The 20,862-nt window shown below is 46.3% G+C and overlaps 2 protein-coding genes across 8 annotated transcripts; one reads left to right on the top strand and one right to left on the bottom strand.

Annotated features, from left to right (window-relative positions):
• Positions 1–11,103: 11,103 nt before the first annotated feature.
• On the bottom strand, positions 11,104–14,334 carry LOC123066609 (uncharacterized). Of its 4 annotated transcripts, none has more exons than XR_006431387.1 (3): positions 13,896–14,333; positions 12,778–12,872; positions 11,104–11,628 (listed from the first exon to the last, which is right to left on the bottom strand). XR_006431387.1 is itself a non-coding variant. In XM_044489662.1 (3 exons), the coding sequence occupies exons 1-3, from the start codon at positions 14,059–14,061 to the stop codon at positions 11,551–11,553; spliced, it is 318 nt and encodes a 105-aa protein (XP_044345597.1). In that variant the 5' UTR covers positions 14,062–14,334; the 3' UTR covers positions 11,104–11,550. The 4 variants fall into 4 exon arrangements, 1 of the variants encoding a protein (XP_044345597.1); XR_006431388.1 differs by having other exon boundaries at positions 12,778–12,865; positions 13,896–14,332; XR_006431391.1 differs by having other exon boundaries at positions 12,792–12,872; positions 13,896–14,330.
• Positions 14,335–17,086: 2,752 nt separating this feature from the next.
• Positions 17,087–19,507, top strand: LOC123066630 (uncharacterized protein C227.17c). 4 transcript variants are annotated; one of them, XM_044489690.1, is made up of 3 exons: positions 17,087–17,370; positions 18,559–18,621; positions 18,731–19,507. In XM_044489690.1, the coding sequence occupies exon 3, from the start codon at positions 18,743–18,745 to the stop codon at positions 19,133–19,135; it is 393 nt and encodes a 130-aa protein (XP_044345625.1). In that variant the 5' UTR covers positions 17,087–17,370; positions 18,559–18,621; positions 18,731–18,742; the 3' UTR covers positions 19,136–19,507. The 4 variants fall into 4 exon arrangements, with proteins under 4 accessions (XP_044345625.1, XP_044345631.1, XP_044345615.1 ...); XM_044489696.1 differs by having other exon boundaries at positions 18,559–18,612; XM_044489680.1 differs by lacking the exon at positions 18,559–18,621 and having other exon boundaries at positions 17,088–17,370.
• The last annotated feature ends 1,355 nt before the right edge of the window (positions 19,508–20,862 follow it).

Raw genomic sequence — 20,862 nt, forward strand, 5'->3', positions numbered from 1 at the left:
AGGGCTGCCCCGGGTCAAACCTGACCAGGGGGTCCCATTAGTCAGCGTCACAGGTTAACAGGGGGGTTTATTTTAGTTTAATTAAGGATTAGGGCACTAGGGCCCACATGTCAGTGGCTCTGAGGTTAGATTAGGTGGTGATTAGCTTAGGCTAATCACCTGATAGCGGGGGCCCACCTGTCAGTGTCAGCAGAGGGGGTGGTTAAGATAAAATAATTAAACTAATTAACAGGGGGGGCTGGCCCCACCTGTCATCGACCCAGAGGGGGGGGGTGGTCCCGCCGTGGTCAACGTGGTCAGACCCACCGGCGGCTTGACGCCGGCGAGGCCAGACGCGGTGGTGCGCGTCGGAAACCAGCTACAGGGGCTCTTTTGGCGCGCAGGGAGCAACTACGGGGAGAGGGTGGAGTGGCGCATCCAACGGTGGTGGTGGCGGAGGCTGGGGTGGCCGGAGCTGCCGGCGGCGACCTCTTTTGCGGCTGCCGGAGCTCGGGTGTTCGCGGGACCGGCGCTGCGGTGTGCAAACAAGACGGTGGTCGCGCTAGTTTTACTCTACGGGACGCAACGAGTGCAACGGACGCAGGCGTGGGACCAAAAGGTCACCGGAGCTTCACCGGCGACGAGCCCGTGCGGCGGAGCGTCTCGGCTCCGGTAGAGGGGGCGGCTAGAGCTCGAAATCGAACTTGGGGTTAGGGGGAAACGGAGCAGGGACTCACGGGGATCGTGCAGGGAGGGTCAGCGAGCTCGGGGGCGCGCCGGAGTGGCCGAATTCGACGGAGAAGATCCTCGGCGGCCGGCGAGGGGGAAAACGTCGGGGGCGGCGTTCCGGGGCTCTTCTGGTCGCATGAGACGACGAGGAGGACGAGGGAGGACTTGCGGAGCTCTGGGAGGCGTCGGGGAGGCGAGAGGGGGATGGTGGCCGCGGCGAACGGCGTCGGTGGCGACGGTTGTGTTCGGGTTCGGGCGAGAGAGAAAGAGCAGAGGGGCGGGGCCTCGAGGAAGAGTGAGAGGGGTCCGAGGGGGCTGCGTGGCGTCGCGGGAGGGAACCAGGGGAGGAGGAGGCAGCCAGGCAGGGAGGAGGTGGCCGGGGCGCGTGGCCGCGCGCGCCGGGCGCGTGCCCGCGTCCTTCTGGCGAGGGAAGAAGACGACAGGGGGGGGTAGCGGTGGTGGGCTGGGCCAGCGGGAGGAGCTGGGCCGGGCAGGTAAGCAGGTAAGTGGCCCAGGTGGCCGTCTCCCTTTTTATTTTTGCTCTGTTTTATTTTTTAATCATTGTTTTCTATTTGTTTCAATCTGTTTTGATTTAGTTCAAACACTAAATCATTTTTGTTTCTTCCACTAATTTTTGCAGGGACTGAAAGTAATATTCTAGAGCCCCTCACAAAATATCAGAATTATTGAAGCATTAAAAATATATATAACATATATTTGCTCCAACTCAAATACAATATATATTAGTTCAAAGATCCAAAATGACATGGAAAAATGTGCATCATCTCTGGTTACTGTTTCCAGCATTTTTCCAAAGATGATGAACATTTTTGAAAGCCACTTGGATTGACTGAAAATATTTTAGGTGAACCTGGTGAATTCTTAAAATGCTAGGGTTTGGACAATCCCCATTTCAACTTTCTGTAAAAGTAAACATGATGCATCACCAAAGGCTAGTACTAGTGCAATGCCAGAAGCTAGGGATGTGACAACTCACCCCCACTAAACAAGAATCTCGTCTCGAGATTCAAGCGTAGGGTAAGGTGAAGGGTAACGCGGACTAGTATAATCTTCACGATCCAGGGTGCACTTCATAGAAACGTTGATTCGATCACCATCTTTGTCTTGTCGTCTTGCTCTGAGAAATCCTGCCAACATGACATGGAGGGAAGAAGGAGACTCTAGAAGGGTCGATCTTCTCGAAGATCGAACAACTCACGGAATGAGACATAACAATATCTCTCGAGCTGAGAGATGAAGCACACCTCTAGAGGGATGGAGTGGAACAGATGACGAGGGTTCACTAGGTAGACAACAATTTCACGCTTAAGAGGGTGGCAAACGATTGTCAACGTAGCGAGGAGTTGAGTTGCCATGATACCACGACGAAACATCCTGGAGGAGGGTGATTCGTAGATTATTATCTTAAGTGGCAAAAAGAATTACTTTTGATATAGAGATCATTGAGACTCTCTATATCAGCCTAAGGCAAATCACAGCAATCGTTTGGAGGGGGTCGGTAGAATGGCATACTCGGACTTGGATGATGTGGATTACCTTGTTGAAGACAACGTAATGGATGATTTTTGCTTATCACCGGAAATGGAAGGGACCCATGGTAGAATGACACATTGGCGGTGCAAGCTGGGAACAAAATGCAAATGCTGGGAATGATTCTGGTAACTGGGGAAGAACCCAACAATAGAGAGTGAATTCACTGTGGAAGTGGTTATAGCATAACCGACGAGACTAGGAGCAATCCCGGTTAGTGCCGGCGATAATACCCAGCGCTTGTGCGTGCTCTCAAGAACTTGAGCATTTCCACATTCATCAAGGTTTTACCAATATCCGTGTCAAGGATCCTGGCAACACAACTTGCTACCACGATGAATGACGATGGATGATGCAGATGCAAAGGAAGATAACACTTCTCAGATTTCATCTTAGCGAGGCCAAGGAAATAAAATCTGGATGATCGACCGAGAGACATTTAGCACTCCGCTTCTAATGTTCTCCTTGATGTGCTAGTGTAACCCATTCATAGATATGGTTTGATATCTAGAACATCAAGTAAAAAGGTCGGACTTCGGAACACAGAAATCCATAGGGGCAACTAGGGAGTAATCCTACGAAATCCCTATGGGGGGGTGGCCAACTTCCTCAATCAAGATATTATAATAACAGGTCTTCCGGCTGGGTGTGTTGGCCACGACATCCACTTTACCGATTATCGAGGGACCAATATTATAATTCTTGGGAAATGTTCCAACCATCACATCTGCCTGAGATTCAGATCTGGTTGGTGTCAGGATATCCCAGACTCATCAAGTCTAGGAAGAAAAATAAAAGTTTGCAACACAAATCGACGAGATGACGTTGCGAGATTCTCGGGAGACGAACTACGATAGCAAGCTCCAAAACATGAGCTGGTTCTGCTACAAACATGTGAACATGTTGTCCAAGACAAGCATGACCACAAAGTAGTCTTATAATAAAACACTACCGAATTCAGGAGGGGAACCATCATCGAGGATATCGAAGTCCTTGCATAAGGTATACTCTTAAGAAGGAACTTCTTCTCCTTGAACAATTCAATCAGTGGCTTGGTGTGCTAGGGACACATATAGATTGAAGGTTGCAAGTCTTCAAACCACAGCATTCTTCGCACGTGTGCATGACTGATTTGGAATGATTCCAAAGAAAGCAACATTGACTTTCTCGAATCCACGGCGGCAACTTGCATCAGATGCACATGAATTAAAGGAAGTCACTACCTTCATCCAAACATATGCTTCATGAGCTAGCATGAACAAATGCTTTCAAAAGTTTCCAACACTAGCTTAATGTTCAGCAAAATTATGGAGAAGACAAGGATGTTGTCAATGGGCACAACAACAATTCATCTGGGTTTCCTTTTAAAAGGAATTCCATAGTTAAGTGAACAAGTGATAGCATTGGTCAGACCTAAAAGATATAATGGTGTATGCTCGAGGGATCAACCACGAATAAGACAACATTACGAGCATCGTTGGTACTGATTTGATTTGACGATAGCCCACACTCAAATCAAAGGATTGATAAGACAATAGGTCCAGCAACTGATCACAAGGACCAATCGATGAAGATATCATCTTTCTTCAATACACACTACACAAGAATATCCTTTTGGAACGAACTAAGTCAGGCAAGCTTTTATCTTCCAACCCTCCAAGTTATTGTTTAGCTTAACCAACTAGCTCAGGGATATCTAACACCGATTCTTGGAGAGAAGGTGGTTCACAAGAAACCAACTTGATCACGAGCTCAACATAGCGGTCAGGTGACAACCTGGTAATACTTCTGAGAAGATATTCAGAAAATCACGAGCCACCGGTATGTTACTAAGCTCGAGAACAATCTTGCTTTTCAGGGCAAGACGATAAGATCAATAGAGAAAGAATTTGAAATAATCCTAACCCATCGATCGAGGAGGGCACTGAGAACAAGGACTAGGTAGCATGATCAACCTTAGAATGATGATTCAAGAACCAACACGTTAAGAATGAGGTTATTGTCCATTTAACTACCAAGAGGAGTATTGATTTCACACATCACGATTCACTTGTCGACATTCCGGTTATAACCACACGGAACCGAGGAATGAGTAATGATGGTGAGAAGTATCACTACGTCAAAATTCATGAGAGTTGGTGCAGTTCTCATGACAATCCTGACATAAAGGGGGTACTACTCCAAGGTAGAACAAAACAAAAGCTGGATTGGCATTTGATCTGCGGAATACAACTACTTTGACCCAATCCTAGATATGGATGAGGTACTGGAGTTTGTTTCTCCTAGTCATTCTGCGATAGAATGGCTTGACGGACCACAAGAGTAGGCATCGATAAACGAATGCATGCATACTCTTGACTATCAATTGATAGACGAGGGTCAGAATGCAACTAAGGAGAACAACTCAAAGGAACATATAATTTTCTGAGTTGTGGATGCATAGATTAGTATGTCGAACCAAGTTCAACATGTTTCTTCCGGATAACCCATGCAGAAAGGTAGAACTGGCAGAGTCACAATGTAGAATCGAGAACCCATCGAGAGCACTCTGATTGTGATCTTTCGATCAGCGAGGAACATCTGCCATAAGCGGTTCATAGTATTTGGAAGAAAGGAATACCACGAACATCGAGGACTAATGCAAAGGTTACTGATAACCTAAAGGAACGAGCAAAACTATCAACATGAAGCAAGTAGCGTGAATCTCGGGTTCAAAACCCAGGGATAGAATACCTACTACTAGATGGCATCACGGGATGCTTTCGATAATGACGGCCAGAGTCATCACACTGGAGCATAAATCATGGCTAGGCTACTAGATGATCCCCTGAGACACCTAAGGTCATTATAGTAACTCCAACATAATGTCAAGGCAATAGAATACCTCAACTCAACAATTAGTGTGATTGAGCTGGCATAAAGGAACATCGAAGCCAGAGGGAAAGGATTTTGCAAATGCATCAGACTATTTAGAAACCTGGGATGACTCGGACAGCATAACGGCTGTAAATGCTCAGAAAAGATTTGAGACATTCACAAAAATGGTGGCATAACCACTCAAAGGCACAATATCAAGGTTTCAAGATCAACGATTAACATACGGAAGTAATATGAGCTGAAACGAGGCTTAATTCCAACAATTCTATAAGTCTACGGATTAGTAACACGTGATCCTGATAGAAAGAAGAGATAGCCTAGTTCTTAATCCCCGCAGGAAAGATAAGATGACTCAGATCAGAAGGGCATGAGGTATAAGGAGTAAAAAGAGCCTTACGTTCCATCCCACAATCAATTCCCTTATATAACTAAAGAATTTCTAAACTCAACTTCGACCAGTTTGGCTTGGTAATCCTACAGGCAGTCAAGCTCTGATACCAACGCTGTCAGGACCCCGACTCAATGCCACATCGATCTAGCATGTAACACCTCATATCACTTTGCGGCCTCACGCACGGTATTCCCACGGGTGTCGCCTTACCTTTGCCCGGGACCGTTTGCGCCTTTTGGCACACGTATATGACAGTGTCGCTAGCATCCATATGATAAGGAGCCCGGGCTGACATGGCTAGTCGTAAACCCAAAGCGGCACAGACTTACAGGGACAGGCATCCATGACCCAGCATCGAACGTGTCGGTCATCAGCGAGTGAATCCAGGCTGTAGCACTGGGCTAGCAGGACTCCGGTGAACCGGGCTGTAGCGGGCTAACAGGACTCCGGTATTCATCGCGTGACATTTCCCCGAAGGGACAGACACAGGAACGAAGAAGGACACATGCCGGCCAGCCTAAGTGTTCCGGAGCAGTAGCAAGCTACCATGGCTCGGTGGAAACACTAGGAGACATTTCCCCGTAAGAGAGGCTACTAAAGATAAACAACTAGATGGTCAGATCCCACACATACCAAGCATTTCAATAACATACACACAATATGCTCGATATGTGCAAATACAACATGGCATCACAACATGACTCTATGACTCAAGTAATTTATTCAATAGGCTCCGAGGAGCGAGATATTACAAACATGGGTCTCATGACCCAACATTCAGAGCATACAAATCAAGCACAAGCGGAAGCTATCATGTCTGAGTACAGACATCTATAAATGAAAAAGGCTGAGAAGCCTGACTATCTACCAAATCCTGCCGAGGCACAAGATCGTAGCTGAGGTAACAAGCTAAACGTCGAAGACCACGCGGAAATACTAGTGAGACTGAAGTCTCTCTGCAAAAACATAAAATAGGCAAACGTGAGTACAAATGTACCCAGCAAGACTTACATCAGAACTATCTACATATGCATCATTATCAACAAAGGGATGGTGGGGTTTAACTGCAGCAAGCCAGCTTTGACTCGGTGGCTATCCTAAACTACGACTGCAAGTAACTCTTTTGAGGTGGCGCACACGAGTCCACATATTCACCATATCAATACACCACTATGGATCCGCTCCCGTCTCCCTACGAGAACGCCATCCATAGCACTCACGCTTATCTTGCGTATTTTAGAGTATCCACTTTCACTTGTCTATGAACTGATATAAGCAACCCAGAAGTCCTTTTCCGCGGACACGGCTATTCGAATAGATTAGGTTAACCCTGCAGGGGTGTACTTCTTCATACATGTTTCCACCACTTAGCGTCTGCACACGACATGTGCTCGGCAGACTTCAAGCGAAAGCCGACGTGGGTGTAGACCACGACCTACCTAAACACTCAAGTCTCTAGTCCAGGTTTATCGCCTATTCGGGTTCCATCCATGAGGAGATCCGGCCGGAGTTTCGCTCACAGCCCCAAACGATGTGAACAGGGTTCCCGAGATACCAAACGGGCATCCGGTACACCGTGCCACGTACCTACCGCATCACAGCCCACCCCTACGGTCAGCGCTGTCCACGGCCTCCAGTAAGCTACAAACACCAGAAACTACTTGCAACTCCTGGACAGAGGACTAGGGTGAATAAGAAGTCGAGCGGGGTCATATTTCAGGGCCCAATGCATGGTAGTAGCTGAATCATGGATCACAAACACAGAACTCAGTTCCTGAGGACGGCTGCAATGAGACAACCCACCATGTACTCCTACATGGCCTCTCACCGCTACCTTTACCAAATCGTGTTCACACACTTAGCTCACACACAGTAGGACATGTTCACACGCCTCTGATTCATCCCCGATGAATCAGACCTGACTCAACTCTAAGCAGTAGCAGGCATGACAAACAAGCATGAATGAGTAGGCACATCAGGGCTCAAACAACTCCTACTCATGCTAGTGGGTTTCATCTATTTACTGTGGCAATGACAGGTCATGCAAAGGATAAAGGGGTTCAGCTACCGCAGCAAGTAACAGATGAATCGGTGTTGTCCTAATGCAGTAAAAGAGAGCAGGAGCGAGAGAGTAGGATTGTATCGGAATGAACAAGGGGGTTTTGCTTGCCTGGCACTTCTGAAGATAACATTGAGTCTTCATCAGTGTCAACGATCACATCATCGGTATCACGTCTATCGAGAGGGGACAAATACCGGCAACACAGAAGGGAACACAATCAATGCAATGCACAATATGATGCATGATCATGACATGGCAAAATGAATGTGTTTTGGGCTAATGCAACTAGCAACAGATTAAATGAAGTTGGTTTGAATATAAAATTCAAATTCAAACTCCATATGTGATTATTCAAATGCCATTTATATGATTTGTGCTAAACAGCATCTATAAGTTGTTCTAACATGCATGAAAATGGTACAGATGGATTCCTTGAATTTTTCTGATAATTTTTCATATATAAATTATTTAATTTGGAGTTACGGTTAATTTTCTATGATTTATTGAAGTTTTAGGCATTTTCTGGAATTTCCTGAATATAATTAAATCCAGAAAATACTTTATGACATCAGCAGTGCGTCATGCTTGCATCAGCAAGTCAACAGGGCTGCCCCGGGTCAAACCTGACCAGGGGGTCCCATTAGTCAGCGTCACAGGTTAACAGGGGGGTTTATTTTAGTTTAATTAAGGATTAGGGCACTAGGGCCCACATGTCAGTGGCTCTGGGGTTAGATTAGGTGGTGATTAGCTTAGGCTAATCACCTGATAGCGGGGGCCCACCTGTCAGTGTCAGCAGAGGGGGTAGTTAAGATAAAATAATTAAACTAATTAACAGGGGGGGCTGGCCCCACCTGTCATCGACCCAGAGAGGGGGGGGGTCCCGCCGTGGTCAACGTGGTCAGACCCACCGGCGGCTTGACGCCGGCGAGGCCAGACGCGGTGGTGCGCGTCGGAAACCAGCTACAGGGGCTCTTTTGGCGCGCAGGGAGCAACTACGGGGAGAGGGTGGAGTGGCGCATCCAACGGTGGTGGTGGCGGAGGCTGGGGTGGCCGGAGCTGCCGGCGGCGACCTCTTTTGCGGCTGCCGGAGCTCGGGTGTTCGCGGGACCGGCGCTGCGGTGTGCAAACAAGACGGTGGTCGCGCTAGTTTTACTCTACGGGACGCAACGAGTGCAACGGACGCAGGCGTGGGACCAAAAGGTCACCGGAGCTTCACCGGCGACGAGCCCGTGCGGCGGAGCGTCTCGGCTCCGGTAGAGGGGGCGGCTAGAGCTCGAAATCGAACTTGGGGTTAGGGGGAAACGGAGCAGGGACTCACGGGGATCGTGCAGGGAGGGTCAGCGAGCTCGGGGGCGCGCCGGAGTGGCCGAATTCGACGGAGAAGATCCTCGGCGGCCGGCGAGGGGGAAAACGTCGGGGGCGGCGTTCCGGGGCTCTTCTGGTCGCGTGAGACGACGAGGAGGACGAGGGAGGACTTGCGGAGCTCTGGGAGGCGTCGGGGAGGCGAGAGGGGGATGGTGGCCGCGGCGAACGGCGTCGGTGGCGACGGCTGTGTTCGGGTTCGGGCGAGAGAGAAAGAGCAGAGGGGCGGGGCCTCGAGGAAGAGTGAGAGGGGTCCGAGGGGGCTGCGTGGCGTCGCGGGAGGGAACCAGGGGAGGAGGAGGCAGCCAGGCAGGGAGGAGGTGGCCGGGGCGCGTGGCCGCGCGCGCCGGGCGCGTGCCCGCGTCCTTCTGGCGAGGGAAGAAGACGACAGGGGGGGTAGCGGTGGCGGGCTGGGCCAGCGGGAGGAGCTGGGCCGGGCAGGTAAGCAGGTAAGTGGCCCAGGTGGCCGTCTCCCTTTTTATTTTTGCTCTGTTTTATTTTTTAATCATTGTTTTCTATTTGTTTCAATCTGTTTTGATTTAGTTCAAACACTAAATCATTTTTGTTTCTTCCACTAATTTTTGCAGGGACTGAAAGTAATATTCTAGAGCCCCTCACAAAATATCAGAATTATTGAAGCATTAAAAATATATATAACATATATTTGCTCCAACTCAAATACAATATATATTAGTTCAAAGATCCAAAATGACATGGAAAAATGTGCATCATCTCTGGTTACTGTTTCCAGCATTTTTCCAAAGATGATGAACATTTTTGAAAGCCACTTGGATTGACTGAAAATATTTTAGGTGAACCTGGTGAATTCTTAAAATGCTAGGGTTTGGACAATCCCCATTTCAACTTTCTGTAAAAGTAAACATGATGCATCACCAAAGGCTAGTACTAGTGCAATGCCAGAAGCTAGGGATGTGACACTAGAAGCGGAGATTCATGCTTCTTATTGTTTTTCATTTGGGGGGGGGGGGGGGGGGGGGGCTGACCCTCCAATGGTCTAATCTCCTTGTTCTCGGTCGGACAGATTCACTGGAAGCTTTATCCTCTTTGACTGATGCTACCCTATCTAAATCACCATATGTTTACCTCATCCGCAAAATCAAGTTACTCGTGATGGAGCAAGAGTTTGTTTCGGTTAATATGGTTTCACATTGTCTCGCCAATTATGTTTGTATGGCTATGGCTCACAGTACCGCTTGTTGGTTGCAGCACAATCCTCCTTTTATTCATGTTCTTGCCTTAGCAGACTGTAATCCATGTTGCTATGAAATAAAACTCCCTATTTACCCCGCAAAAATCATTTTTAGAAAATGTAACAAGTATAAACTTGCTCAAAGTTCAGAAAGTTTGACCCGAGAAAAAGCTAATATGCGAATTAAATAAAAACGGATGGAGCATTAGAAGCTTCCGCACTGGGTTTTTTTCTGTGTGTTTCCTGTGTTGGTTTTCAATAGTTTTTCGGGTTTTCTCGTTCCTTTACTTGTTTTCTTCAGGGTTTTTGGGTTTATTTTTTATTTATTTTTACCTTTTTAAGTAAATGACTACTATACATGTTCTACATTTTTGTATACATCTGAAATATTTTTGATACATGTTGAACATTTTTCAAATATATGATGAACATGTTTTAAATATATTTTCCAAATATGTGTTCAACATTTCTTTAAATACACATTGAACATTTTTTGAATGATACAAAACATTCCTTTTAGATTGTATTAACATTTAATATGCAGCTACATAAGTTCCATACGAGATGTGAAGCAAATCTCCCGTGATTGGTTCTGAAGTTCCAATATCAATGTGCAGCGTCCCCGTGAAACTCCTTGGATGTCGCCCAACCGGACTAGTTAGCGCTCTTTGTGGACGGCTTTTCTCTTTGGATGATGGTTTGGCGGGGCTTGAAATGATTCTCATGAACAATGTAGGAGAGGTTATCTTTGCTTCGTGCCAGCTTCTATTCTTTTGCAAGAACGCACTAGAAGCGGAGATTATAAATCGCTGATGAAGGAGGACACATGTCAACTACGAATCAAACTTGAGCAAGAACTGGCCACCGGATGGACATAGCATGCATATTCATCATTTTTGTACAGGTTCTTGGTCTTCCATAAAAGGATCTTCCCACACAGGATTTAAAACTGAAGTCACCTTTCCATCTCCACTACTAATAAAAGAGCAAACATTATCTTTGCTAAACGCACCCCACAAAACATACACGGACCCAATACTACCGCATAATTATCCCCACTAATCTAAATCCAACGGCTAGCCTTCACCTGATATGTTTTCTGGTGTGCACTTACTAATTTATGTTGACTCACCATACTCCACCGCGGAGGAAAACTTCCATGCGAAAGCAAACACAATCCCTACAATCACGTAGGTCTTACAAACAAATTCAAACACGTATCCCCCATTCCCACAAATAATAATAGACCTTCCAAATCCAAAAACAAGAAACATATCCCACGGATATCCCCTCGCCGCTCAGAAACATCATCGCCTTCGCCTTCCTGGACGGCGACCTCGCCGCACGAAAACACCGCCGCCGCCTTCCCTGGCCGCCCTCCACTGGCCATTACATGCGCGGCTGCTCCCGCCTCACCTTCTTCGCTGCAAACAGGCCGTCGGTTCCTTGCATCACCTGTGCCATCCTCTGAAAACATCAGGCAAGATTTTAATATTAGACATTTCTTCTTGTTCTTGCAAATTATCTTCTAACTTCCTTGTGCTTTAAGAAAATGAAATCTACAGATTTATGACAACATAACTTGAATCTAATTCTGACTAATATATGCTTCCAGTCAACCCTCTTGACAGATTTTTGACTGGAGTATTCAGTCTACGAAGTCGATGTTATGACTTCTCCAAATCACTCGGGGGCACGCACCACATTTCAGGATATAAGCAACATCCATTCCTCAGGTAACTATCAGCCAACTGAGCGCTTCTTTTTTTCTGGGTTGATGAACACTTCTATAACGAATGTGCTAATTTCCATTGTATATTTAAACAGACCCTAAAGAAATTAAGAGGCAGAGGGACAGAGAATATTATGCACGAAACAGAGAGGACATTCTGAAAAGACGTCGAGAGGCACGTTTAAAGAAGCAGACTGATAAACCACTGCCGAATGATGAGCAAAATGTGCCACACACACCCCTAGCCATGTCCCATGGTAAGTATGGCCATATACTGCATGCTTATGTATTATTCAGGTAACTTATGATACTCTAAATCATACATGTAGACCCTACGGAGCTGAAGAGGCGACTGGATAGGGAACAGTATTCACAAAATAGAGACGAAATATTAAAGAGACAACGTCAGGCCTACAGAAACAAAAAAATGCCTGACGCTTCCGCTGATATCAGTGTCCATGAAAATGAAACACAAACACCGATGTCCATACCCATTGGTAATGATGATCAACCAACTACATACAACCCTATTTGTTGATACTAACTAGCTTTCTCATCTATGTAGACCCTAAAGACATACGGAGGCAAAGGGACAGGGAGCGGTATGCACAAAATAGGGATGAACCTTGACCACAAATTCTAATGCTAAAATGTTATAAATTGTTTTTTCAGTCTTCTACATACTAATATCATTTACATAAGTTTAGTCTCAAATTCCCAATAGTCATGTAGATACAGATATATAAGTTTAAAAGTTTGAGTATGCACACACCCAACTGATAATATCTCTTGACTGGAGCGAGAAGCACGTGCGGGTAGCAATTAGTATGTAATAATTAGTGCTAAGGAGTGACAGCATGCTGAAACAAAACCTGAAAGCTAACCTTTTTCATCTCACCAAGTGCAAATGCTTTATTTTTGCCTTGAAGAAATCTACAACTGCTTCAACTCCAACAGTCTGACCTTCCCAAGCTACATCCTGCAAACAAACAACATTCGTAAGAATGGCTTGGCAGAAGTTAGCAACAGGTCATCATTACCTCCTGATGTTTATTTGGCATGAACATACATAACCCAGTTTCCTTTCTTGCATGTATGACTAGAACTGAAGTGTGAGAAGAAAAACACATGAATTGCCCACTCCAAATAACAGACACACATAAGCTATCCCGCACGCTCAAACTGATCGACATCTATTTGTCCTTCTAAACAACCAGAAAGAATGAATCTTCATGTGAAAGACAAATAACATAAAAATAATAATGAATTGGTTATATTAACCGGAGAGACTAAACAGAACCACAAAGTGCCAAAAGAGTTCACATATATTCAGGACAAGCTTACTCCAAGATTAGACAGTAGGAAAACAGGATCACCCCAAATTATATTTTTTCTCTCCAATTCGAAAATGACTCTCATGCTCAAACCTAGACTACTGAGCTACATAAGTATTGTACTAGAATGGATAGCAATTAGGATTTAGCAAGCAGATACAGCCATTTTCAATCTAAAGAAACTTTTAAGTGTGTGGTCTCTCATTACAGGATGCATTGTACACTCAAAATTCTAAACTGCACCTAATAAAAAATCATCATTTAATTTAATATATCATATAACAGATGACCGCCTGTTATTTCTGCTCAGCATACTTATCAGAACGCAACTATCTAAGTCATCATTTCTTCGGCTCACAAATTCGCAAGATCATCAGAACAGTAAATGTGTTACTGAAACACACACACACAATAAAACTGACATGAGACACCAAGATAAACTTGATCTCCAGATGCAGAAACTCTACCGTGAAGTAATATCATTCTGTCATACAATCCCTTTCTTGCAAGTCATGCCCCAAGTTACCATTTCTTACAGTAGCCTCTTAAGAGAAAGGATCCTGACTTTCTATCAATAAAAGCACCACTGTGTGTGTTCACCATCCAGCAGTGATATACCATTTGTTAAACTCGAGTTCACAGTTGCGAATGCCTGAATCCAGAAGTACCTGGAGCAACCGACCACGTAGGCGAGCTGGGAGCGCCTTCTCGGAGCAGGTGTGGGAGCGAAGCACGAGGTCGACTATCACGGTGGGCACGTAGACGAACTGGAACTCGGCCCGCTCCTAGATGCCCGCTGCCGCATCGTTTCCAGGATGCTCCTCTAGCTCGCATCTTGATCTGCGCTGGAAGATGTGGACGGCGGCGACAGAGTCGATCTAGGGAAGAACGGCGGGGTTAGCGGCAAGCCGGCAAGGTGAGGTCGTGGTGGGGAGAGAAGGCGGCGGGCCGAGGCCAGGGTGGGGAGAGGAGGCGGCGGCCGACGGGGCGAGGCCGTGGTGGGTAGATGAGGCAGTGGGGAGAGCAGGCGGGGCCACCATGGAATGGGGAGCGGTGGGGGAGAGAGTGAAGGTATGAGGAGAACAGGGAGGGAGCGTCTGGCGTGTCTTCCTTTTTTTTTCTTGATCGATGGCCCACTCATTTTGGTCAAGTATTTTAGTACTATAGGTTATCGCGAAAAAAAGGTACTCCCTCTGTAAACTAATATAAGATCGTTTAGATCACTAAAAGTAATGATCTAAACGATCTTATATTAGTTTACAGAGAGAGTATTAAGTATGGGGTTCCTTTGTCAAGAAAAAGTATAGGGGTTCCTCTCGAAAAAATATATGCTTTGTCCAATTCAATTTTTTACTTATGGATAGCCTTTTTGATCATTTGGTTTATATTAGGGTCGGATGTTCTCCAATTCTTTTTTCTTATCGGGTTCCCGTATGGTTGTCTGGTTGTGATCTTTTTCACGGAATAAGGGTTTAACAAAATATTCAGTCATGATATTTGTAAAAAAATGATTTTTCTTATTGAATATATTTAAATTCTGTAATCATGCAAGTCATCTTGTGGTCTGTGGATGTTATATTTTATGGAGTAGTATTTTGTCTGACACTCAAATATGTATTTTTCGTTCTGTATCATTATGCTTATTCTGTGTTGTACTATTATTTCAAAACTAACTATAATTATCGGTTAATAGGCTCATATGACATATTTTAGAAAAAACTACTCCCTCCGTCCCAATATTAGTGACTCAACTTTGTACTAATTTTAGTACAAACTTGAGTCACATATTTTTGGACGGATGGAGTATTATTTTAGTGGACTCATAATTGAATGGTGATAATATAAGAAATCGAGACTTTGGAAGATGGCAAAAATTACACAGACGTCATGATTGCATGATTCTGGATAGACCCCCCTAAAAAGCTCAAAACATCACATATATCATCTAAAGTTTAGCTCATCACGCAGGCATTTCTCCTTTGACCGTCTGTCAACTCAACAAACCGCGACTTGATAGATGAACTTTGCTTGTGCATCAGCATGCTCGATGATGTCCCTTTACTGGAGTAAGCCATATTTTTTAAATGGCTTGGTAAAAAAGACTCGCTAAAGAAGAAATAAGACTCAAATTAGATGTTCTTATAGACTAGGATACGTGCGTTGCACGTGCATGCTTACTAGTCAATAAAAACAGAAGTAAAAGTTGCCCTTGTATGACTCCTTTCCTCATTCTTGATCTCCCCAGGTGCTCTGTTTTGCAGCTGGTTGTTGCCGAGTATATAGCAAAAAATTGCCACATTACGAGCTAGGGTTACAAAAAACTATCACCTTTTTTAATTTTTTCAAAATGCTATCACTATTTGGTTCGTTGTTCCAAAAAATCCAAATGAGACCATGTGATTTAAAATTAATCCGGTTTATGACAGATCAAGTCTGCTCCTAAAAAACCGTGTGTTGACTGTTTGTTTGACCGTTGACTACATGTGGGTCCCACATGTAAGCACACGCTCTCTCTCTTACTTATCTTTCTTCTCTCCTTCTTCTTCCCTGATCTCTCTCCCGAGCCATCGTCGTGCACCACCACGGCTGCGCAGCCAGCACCACGCCCGACAGAGCCACGGCCGCGTCGCTAGGGTTGGCCACCACTACGCCATGGGGAGCGCCGCCACTAGGGTCCGCCAGCACCATGCCCGGTGCAGCTACGGCGGTCGCCGCCACCAGGGCCGCCCACCACACCACGCCATTAACACGAAGAAGATGGAAGGAGGGCGGCAGATGGGCAGCTCGGAGTGGCTCGCCGGTGGTCGGAGTCGAGCTCGTACTCAGCCATGGCATCACCCACGGAAGGACAGCCGGGGCAATGGGGATTTGCAGCAGAGAGGAGGAGGAGCTCCGCGATCGTCGACGCTCGGGCCGGACGCCACACCGCCAACCGTCGCACCTGTCGACCACACCCAGCTTGGCAACGAGCTCGAGCACGGGCGGGGAGTAGCCAAGGAGCATGGGCGGTTCCAGTCCGCCGCCACCGCCGCTGCTGCTTCCCACTGGACACGACTGTCACAACCATGCAGAGCAACGCCGGACGACCAGCAAAGGTCCCTTCATCGGACACGACTGTCAAACCTAATGATCAACCTGATGAGTGGACCCGAGCTATCATAATAAGGTTTAAAGTTAACCAACGTAGTCATCAATGCGACATGGTAGTTTTTTGGACCAACGAACCAAATTTGTGGTAGCATTTAAATTTTTTAAGAAAAGTGATAGTTTTTTGTAGCCCCTATTGTGATAGTTTTTTGCCATTTACTCCATTGGTGCCTCCTTCGTGTCGATCTTTTCCAGACTTCCACCATCGAGCCTCCGCTCGAGGACGGGAGGGAGTTGTTGCGGCGCTGATCTGTGTTGTCGGAAAGATGGAGGAGGACAAGAAGAAAGACCACGAAGGGAGCTGAAAGGAGAGTAACACAGTTCCGACATCACAGTACGCAAAAAGGGAGGCAAAAGGACAGAAACGATCAAACCAGGAGCTCCATCGCGATGGTCCACCGCTTGCCGGCCGCGCTGTGGGGCGACACTTCGGGGGGGGGGATCAAAGAGTTTTTTTTTTTGAGAAATAAATCAAAAGACACAGAGAACGTAGTTTTTTTCGGTTTTTTTTTTCAGAATCGAGAGAACGTAGTAGTTTGATAGGTCAGTTCTTTTTTTTCCCTTTTTTTTTTGAGAATACTTTGAGAGGTCAGTTCGTTACAAAGTCGTCCTCTCGTGGCCACACGGCCCACAGCCTCTCGGCCCGGTTAACGAAAAGGCATGCAGGTAGGTTTGCGGAGCGGCGGCCTGTTTAACTGTATCAGGTTATCACAGAGTTGTGTTGTGTCGATGGAAAGAAGCAACTGCGGGAACTGAAGAGGATCTGGGCCATCCAGAAGTGCGCCTCCCTCCCCCCAAGATCATTCCTTCCCGAGCGTTCCTGGCCGCCGCCGGCCCGCCGCCGCGGCGCACCCAGCCTGCCGAAGCCTCCGCCGCCCCGCCGACCAGCAGCGCCTCCCTCCGTCGAGCAGCCGCTCCCACCAGCAGCGTGGAGCAGCCGCTCCCGCCCACCAACGCCGCCGCACGGAACTACGCCGGCGACCAGTCTATAGGCAGGTAGCCACCACTCCCCTCTCCTTCCTCGCCCTTGCCTCACCCCCCCCCCCCCCCCTCCCCTTCCCTCCTTCCTCTTTCATCCTCTGTTTGTTCAATTTTATTTTCTTTCCTGATTCTTGTATTAGATGACGAGTACTTGCCGTAGATTTGATATTGTGAGACTATAACGTTGATTGTTTCTTGATGAGTACTTGCTGCATGATTTTTCGAGTGCATGTTCAAGTTTACATGTGAAAGAAAGGATTTCGCTTGATAGGTGTTTGCGATAATGCTTGTCCCATGTGATCAGGGCCCTCCAAGCCTGGGAATGGCTGGTGCACATCCCTGTCTTTGGCTGAAGAAACTCATGGGCCACCATGACCAGAATTCTTGCCGCCTTGCGACACAATTTTCTAAACTTTTTGCCTCTGCAAACCAGACCAGTAATTAATATAATGCAATATTGGACACACAATACCAGTAGGATCTGAGGGCATGATGATTCCGTTAAAGCACGCGTTGTTCCTGGTCTTCCAAATTGACCAAACTACAGCAGCTACTCCACAAGCTACAAACCCTCTACTACTAACAGGGAGCTTACTAATCCAGACAGGGATACCATAAAAAACACCAGGCATCTCTTGCAAATTAAACATACATTTGATCACATGCCAAACATATCTAGCAACAGGGCACAAGAAGAACAAGTGATCTATCCCTTCTCTAGTATTACAAAACACACAATTTGCACTTCCTTTCCATCCCCGGTGCAATAAGATACCTTTGGTCAGTATACTTTTTTCAGTAACTAGCTACAAGAAGACTTTAATCTTAAGGACAGTATAACTAAGATTGCCCTCATGTTTACATCATGGCCGATCTTGCCCAAAATATGTTTAGTATCTTGCTCTGATCCGTACTACTAGTCATTAATGACAGTACAAGAAAGATGGCCAATGAAGAATTGCTGAGGGATAAGCTTGATAGTTACTGGCAGGCCTTATAAAAAATTGACCTACTAATTAGTGAACCTTTTAAGAATATATGTACTTTATAATAAGACATTTTCGTTTACGCGATGTTAACTATTATCCAGAAAATTTGATTTTGTAACACTATACTTGGATAGTTTGCAGTATCATTATTTGTATGTATGCTCTCACTTGTGCCTAGTCACATCTCCAAAATCTGATATCTCTATCAAAATAGGGCTTGTCCAGTAGACCAGTACCCCCAAGCCGCTGTGGCAGCAGCAGCGGTGAGGTGAGGAAGGTGGGAAGGGTTATCCTTTTCTTCCGATCCGTCTTCTTCTGTATTTCTGTTGTTTTGTGTGGTTCTAGTAATGCGAGCATATCTCACATGTAAATCCCTTTCTTGTTAGGCGGTTATAAGCATGGAGCCCAAAGAGAAGCCCGAAACGACCAGCGCTGCCAGCCCACCTCCACCGCGGCTGGACTGCATAAAGTGCTTCGATGCGCTATGGTTCTGCTATACCCCTCTCCACCAGCTGCAGACCTACTACCGCCACGGGGATTTTGACACCTGCTTCGGCAAGTGGGGTGATCTCGTTGACTGTCTCTCGCTCAAGACGAAGCGGAGGGCGGAGGTAGAGGAGATCCTCATCGCGCGGGAGAAGGCCAAGCCGCACATCTGGACCTTCCGGACTGCCGAAGAGGCGCAGGCGAACTGGTGGCAGATGTACAAGCACAAGGTGGTGATGTCGTCGCCACCCAAGACTGCAGGTTCTGCTGTGCCTCCTCCTGGATCATCTGGTGTTCTTTCCTGAGAATTGAAGGTCAGGGGAGCCTACAGAAGCGTCGGTTGTGCTTTTGTGCGCTGTGCTTAGACCGCTGGTCTTTGTTCAAACTTGAATGTACCCTGGCAGGGTAAATAATTGGAACCTTGGATGGAAAGATACCTTAATCCTGTTCTGTAGATCATGGCAGGCAACTGAACCAAAATGTTCTGGTGGTTCTTTTGCTATTTTTTGCACCAGCTATGATGTTAGCCTTTTTGCTTACTTCCTTGCCAGGCATAAATGTTTTGGCTTGTGCTGTAGTGTGTTCTCATTAATTTCTGAATGAAGACTAATTAATTTTTGTTCAAATGTGGTCAGGAATGGGTATAGCCTCGGGTTGCCAGATTTGGTTTGCTTTTCTGTTTGTTGGTGTTTGTTTTTCAAGATTTATTATTTGCGAGTGTTTTACGTGCAGATTCTGGATTAGAAATGACGGAGACAAGATGCCATGCTGCCAGTGCCACCGCTGCCCTGGATGGTAACCAAATCCATCTGCAGCAATGCTGCTTTTGTTATCTGAATATCACACTTGGTTCTTCAAGCAATTGTTCTGCAGCCTTGCACACCCCATTTGTCCTTTGCACTGTCAAGAAAATTCTACTCTCTGTCTGTAGTATACTCTCTTGTTGGAAGTTAGAAGAGTTAGATTATCTCAAAGAAAATTGTTCTAGGACACTTGGTAATTTTTAAATTGTTCTATTGCGGAATCAAGGAATTGACATTTCTTAGAGCGAGTTGGTTGGGTTCATATCAGAGTCAATCATAATGAGTAAATCAACAGAAGCAACCATTCTATTTATTTAAGAAAATGGAAATGTGTCTGCACTTCCCACAACCAAAATAGGACCATATCTCACATAATAGATACACATAGAAAATGGAATACTTTGCGAGATGTTGTGTAGTTTGTTCAATATGCATGCAATTGTGGGGAAAAAAACATAGTTGGTGCCCTATTTTACATCATCTGCTATGATTCTGATGCCCTATTTTATATCATCTGGTACGGCAGAAAAAAAATATGGTGCGCTAAAACCTACTTTTTGGTATAAAAAAGTTTTAATATCAGGGTAGTCTTGCTGAGCATTAGTGTGTGGTGCAATTATATTGTCTAATATCCCCTTAGAAAAAACATTGCCTAATATGAACACGCGTTGCACTACTAGTAGACAGATAAGTTTTTTTTTACCTAGTAGACTTTTTTTGAGTGGTTTTTAACCTGGTAGGCAGATAAGTTTTTTTTAAGATAAAGTAGACAGATATAAGTTGGACACACAGGTTGACTAGAATGCCGTGTTCTGCAAGCTGGGCCTGAACCGTGAAACGGCCGGAGATGCAAATTTTGGGCATCATAGCCAATAGCTTTGCTTGACGATCAGATCTACGATGGAGGGAGTTGCGGCGACGAATCTCGGCGGACGCCGTCCTCCATGGCAGGACCTCCCGTCGGAGCTGCTGGGCCTCGTGCTCCAGCGCGTGCTGTCCCACGCCGACCGCGTCCGCCTCGGCGCCGTCTGCCGCCAGTGGCGCTCCGGCGCGCGCCTGCAGCCGCCGCTGCTCCCGTGGCTCGCCCTCCGCGACGGCTCCTTCCTCAGCCTCTCCGACGGCGAGGTCCACCGCCGCGGCCTCGCCCTGGACGAAAATCTCGCGCACCGCGTCTCCACCGGCAGCACGCTCTTCCTCGTGCACAACGCCAAAGGGTTCTCGTGCTCGCT

This window comes from Triticum aestivum, chromosome 1A (genome assembly GCF_018294505.1).
Source record: "Triticum aestivum cultivar Chinese Spring chromosome 1A, IWGSC CS RefSeq v2.1, whole genome shotgun sequence".
NCBI classification, from domain to species: Eukaryota; Viridiplantae; Streptophyta; class Magnoliopsida; order Poales; family Poaceae; genus Triticum; species Triticum aestivum.